We start from the raw sequence: 4,947 nt of genomic DNA on the forward strand, positions 1-4,947 counted from the left end.
CAGTAAAATGAGCAAAATTTATGAAACCTGGTTCAAGGCCTTGAGATATATTCTTTCTGGTCTTCTTATGTAGAAAAAAAAATGCTAGCTGTAGAACTATTCAGTTCATTATTCAGTGCACCTAAGTTTAATTTCCTGAATGGAATAATTTCTACAGAGTACTAGTGTTTTCTGCTAAGTTCCAATATAAAGGACAAGAACATAGCAGTACCCCAGAATTGTTGTTATTGATGCAATTAATTTGATCTATATGCAGGTATTTAGTCATTTGCCTGTTCTTTCAACTCTGCAGTGTAGTAATATAACTGACTTGGGACACAGCAGTAGTATCACAGGACATCAGCTGGGCTACAGATCCACCTAAATTCAGTACTTGCTAAGGTCCTGGCTGCCTGGCTAGGCTGAGCTAGCTCACTTACCAACACTAAGACAGGTTCAACTAAATGAAGGGGGCCGGTTAGCTCAGTGGTTTGAGCACGAGGGGGCCGGTTAGCTCAGTGGTTTGAGCACGACGCTGACAACGACCAACACTGAGGTCGCTGGTTCAATTCCCGCTCGGTCCCCATGTGTTGCCTGGTCTAGTTGGGAGGAGAACCCATAACAGGGAGGTTGGACTAGATGATCTCTAAGGTCCCTTCCAGCCTATGCCATTCTATGAAGTGAGCTCAATCCATACCTCATGATTTATTTATGTCCTTGGTTAGACCTTAGCATGAAAGATGCAAAGCCTAATTAGCACAGTGAATTCCTATTGGTTTTGTAGTTTAAATTGCTTTCCTTTTGTTGGCTGAATAGTTATCATAATAAGCTGAGTTCTGATGCTGATTGTTTTTATAAAGCAAATACATTGCATATGAACAACTGGCAATCTCTTTGATTAGAGTAAGACAAAAGAATCATGATGCAGCTGAATCAACTAGATGCCCAGATAAAGGTTAGGAAATTCAATTAGGATGATAATGTTTTTGTATCTAAAGAATAAACCCATGCATGGAGGCCACCTTTGAACTGCACCTTTGGTAGGGCTGAATACATAGGGGAACTAGCGTGATCCAGTTAGGGAACGAAAAGTCCCTCTCCTGACCAACAGCAAGTTAAAATTTTGCCAGATCACCATTTCTACTCACTATACCCATTCCCAGTCTCTCATATTCTTACGCCTCTCCTTCTCAAATTAAGCATTTTCATCTGATCAAGTATCTAATATCAACAATCTAGTATTCTGAGTAACTTGTCTTTGACTTCATCGCCACCATTGTATCCAAGAACTTTTTTGTGATGTTTCATCTTGCTTCATAATTTGTCCAAGCTCATCCACAGACCAAGAATGTTCTCAATATGGTAGGTCACCTGCATCTAGCTACAAAATAGCATCTCTTCTCCCATACTTGTTTACTTGTCTTTAACTTCATCGCCACCATTTTTTGTGATGTTTCACCTTGCTTCATAATTTGTCCAAGCTCATCCACAGACCAAGAATGTTCTCAATATGGTAGGTCACCTGCATCTAGCTACAAAATAGCATCTCTTCTCCCATACTTGTTTATTTTCATTCATTTCTTCTCCTGAAATTGATGGTCACTTCAAAGACCTACATTAGTTTCCCAGTTTTTAATGCACCTTCCTATGCAGTGCCATTTCTTCCTTCTGACCATCTCTATTTTCCCCTATTTGTGTGAACTGTTTTATCCTTAAATGGGGTATCATCACATCACTCTCTTTTTATGTTTTAATCCAAAACCTTCTTCACTGTACCTACATTCTAATCTATGTCTATGATGGAAGGAGTTATTACTCTTGACAGATAGCCAGTGACGAATGGAAGCATGTAGGACTAAACATCACATTCTTTCCCCTATTAGTGTGGGTAAGAAGTACATTGAAGCTGGCTCACAGGTTTACAGGTCAGATATTATAATTGCTTTTACTTTTCCCTCCCATGTCTTGGTTCTCTGTTAACACTATTAAATATTAATGCCTATGTCTTTCAAATATTTCAAGAAGTGGCTGACCATATAAAGGACATTCTGTATTCATCATCTATTTTATCTGTAATTCTTATACAACCCTAACTCTAACCTTTTAACTTTATGCAGTGGATTCAATTCACCTTTGTGAGAACCCTGAGTTGGGTTCCAGTCTTCTGTGTCACAATCCAAACAGTGCTGGTCAGAAACAGAAAGAATTTAATATTTACCTCCCTAGATTTTTATAGACAGTTTCCACTGAGAAAATATGTAGAAAATAGATTTAAAACCATCATATTTAACTACTGCAAGCTTTAATTCTGAGAGAGAATGACAAACAGGGTGGAGAGTTATAATTCAGACAATGCTTGCCTCACATCTCAATGTCTTAACTTCTCCTAAAACATTTTAATTTAAAATGTCACAGCCTCGAGTGCTTTAGGAAATTAGTTACGGAACCTGAAGCAATACCAAAGCATTGATTTATGCAACAATTGGCAAGAAAACTTGCAAGCAAATATTTTATTATGGTCTATCCCCAACCTTGCCAATGTCATCATATTAAGAGCTTACATAAAATTATTTTTAAAAGAGAGTTCTTTCTAACATCCAAGCTGGTGAGCCTCACTCATCAAATGAGATGAGATGTATCACTTCTATTTCACTTGTGTTCAGGGAAGATGTTCAAGTAAATAAGTTTGAAATGCTCAGCAGCAGTCCTAAATTTAACCTAAAGAGGCTTTGTGTGAACTGTCTATATAGCAGCTCATCTTTTCTGCATGTACAATAAGAAGGATGAACTATGCCCTCAGAGGGGTTATCCTTCTATTTTTTACATAATGTACTCAGCTCTGTGGAAAAAAATACCACCTGGGGGAAGAAGATTAAATGTCCAATTAACAAAATTCTGATGATCTTTTCAGCTAGCTTAGTCTTACCTGTCGTGTTATTGGAAGAAGTGTTTGTTTTACTAAAGTAGTGTTAGGTTCCTTAGCATAGCCTAAAGAAAGAGGAAAAAAAGTCATGAGAAGACTCATGACTTTTAAATAGAGTATTCATATTGTCATCTGGCACTTTATTTATTTGCCTCTCTGCCAGATTTTTTTCCAACATCTGCAGAGAAAAAAATATTTCAGAATACCTTAAAAAATAAAAAATTGCAGTTTGGGCTGATGGTACATCTGGTTCAACATCATGCCTCTAGCAGTGTTCAGTAGAGACAATGTTGCAGGAACCACCTTGGTAAACAATGGGAAATGTTATTTCCCAAGTCTATCATCCAGGTTAATAATACATGTCCTTAGACAAGGGAGTTTATTTGCTTTGAGTCTTACAACTCCAAACAATTGTGTGTTGTAATTCAGGGTGTTCTTGCTATCATGTTTGCTGCATTTTGCACTCATAGACATGTCAGTCAAAGCTAGGACCAAACGCAGTTGTACCAAATGCTAAGCAAAATGCTACGAGCCTGCCGTTCCTACCCGGGTAAGCTTACAGTCTAAGTAGACTCACATGGATAACCTCATTAACTCAATTACATTTGTTCAGTTCCCCTTGCCTTTCACTGCTTTTGTTTTTCTACCACAGTACAGTGAAGAGGCATTTGATGGAAAAATATCAGTAGCCTTCAAGAAATTATCAACTCAAGAAAGATTCTTGGTGTGAAAAGGATAGACATCCTGGCTTGGTAAAACTAAATGGTCATTTCACGTGTATAGCACCACATTAGTACATTTAAAGGTGGGAAAGAAAAGAGCACTAAATCTGTCAGCACTTTTAAAGTAGAGAGGAATAAGCTACAGGCAGGCTCAGGATAGTACAGAGCAGATTTGTCACTGACATGAGATGAATAAGAGATGAAAACCTCGATCACAATGTAGTGTTGTAAGGAAGTTAAGGAAGATAAAGGAAGGATTGGAGAATAAAAAATGAAGACAGATGAAAGGATCAATCTTTTCTGTAATACATCATAAGCAAGCACTGCCTAAAACTCTTTGGTTCCTGAGTGGTTCAAGCGTGGGCACAGATATCAGCCTCATGTCTTCAGCTCATCCAAATATACCAGTTCTCAAGCTCTGAAAGAGAGAACACCTTTGCTGGCTCACAAATACCACAGTGCTGTACTTTTCTTGCTCTACTGTAGGAACACATAGTTACTCATGTTGACCTACTAAGCTTTATTTTCTATCCTTACTGTGGCCGTTGCTACTTTCATGGCAAGATGCTGTAGCCAAATCTGAGTATTCTGAAGTGATGGCAACTCTTGTCACCAGATCCATACTGACATTAAGCCCTAATCTAGATCAAGGTCTCATTGTGCACTGGGCACTCTGTAAGTGTAGCAGAAGACAAGGTTTGGAGTTGGGGGAGGTGGGAGTTGGTTGCTGTTTTGGGGTTTGTTTTTTTTTTTGTTTAGGTTTTATTTTTATTCAGGGCATTGAAAGATTACAGACAAAACAGAAATGATTAATATTAGAAAATACACTTATTTTCATCTTGTTGAAAAAAGTATCTTACATCAGTCTAAGAAACAAAAAAAAAGATAAAGATTTGACAGAATATATACAAACAATTCATCCAGCTTTTTTCTGTTCTGCTCCACTGAATTCACTCCCATTATGGACTATTCATGATGCTACTGTTTTTCTTCCAGCATCATGTCAATACCTGATCAGATACAAACAAGCTGCTTCTGCCCCTTCTAACTCAATACTAATCTAAAATATCTCGGGTGCCATAGCAAGGTTCTAAGCAGTTCAATGTTTCTGTGTGAAATTCTGTGTTATTGGCAGCCTGACTTTTCTCCCTCCGATGTGAAAATCCATCCACGTCCCAGAAAGGGAATCAGATAACTTGGTGCTAATCCACAGTTCCCAAGATTGTCCATACAGGCAGGGAGTAGTCAACTGAAAACAGCTGTCAATAAACATCTGTTTAGTGGTATATAGGATCTAAGATTTTTCTGAAAATAGAAGTCAAA

At 38.0% G+C, this 4,947-nt stretch overlaps 1 protein-coding gene across 1 annotated transcript in view; it reads right to left on the minus strand.

The window, feature by feature from the left end:
• The window catches only part of LOC104273799 (formin-2-like), a gene marked incomplete at its 3' end in the record, with an annotated part of 14,054 nt that extends 9,808 nt beyond the window's left edge, over positions 1-4,246 (minus strand). The window contains exons 1-2 of the mRNA XM_009869236.1: positions 4,162-4,246; positions 2,906-2,967 (exon numbers count right to left, since the gene is read on the minus strand). Coding sequence (XP_009867538.1) covers positions 2,906-2,967; positions 4,162-4,246 — 147 coding nt within the window. The remainder of the gene's footprint in view (positions 1-2,905; positions 2,968-4,161) is intronic.
• Positions 4,247-4,947: the final 701 nt, after the last annotated feature.

Source organism: Apaloderma vittatum, unplaced genomic scaffold (genome assembly GCF_000703405.1).
Source record: "Apaloderma vittatum isolate BGI_N311 unplaced genomic scaffold, ASM70340v1 scaffold17125, whole genome shotgun sequence".
NCBI lineage: Eukaryota > Metazoa > Chordata > Aves > Trogoniformes > Trogonidae > Apaloderma > Apaloderma vittatum.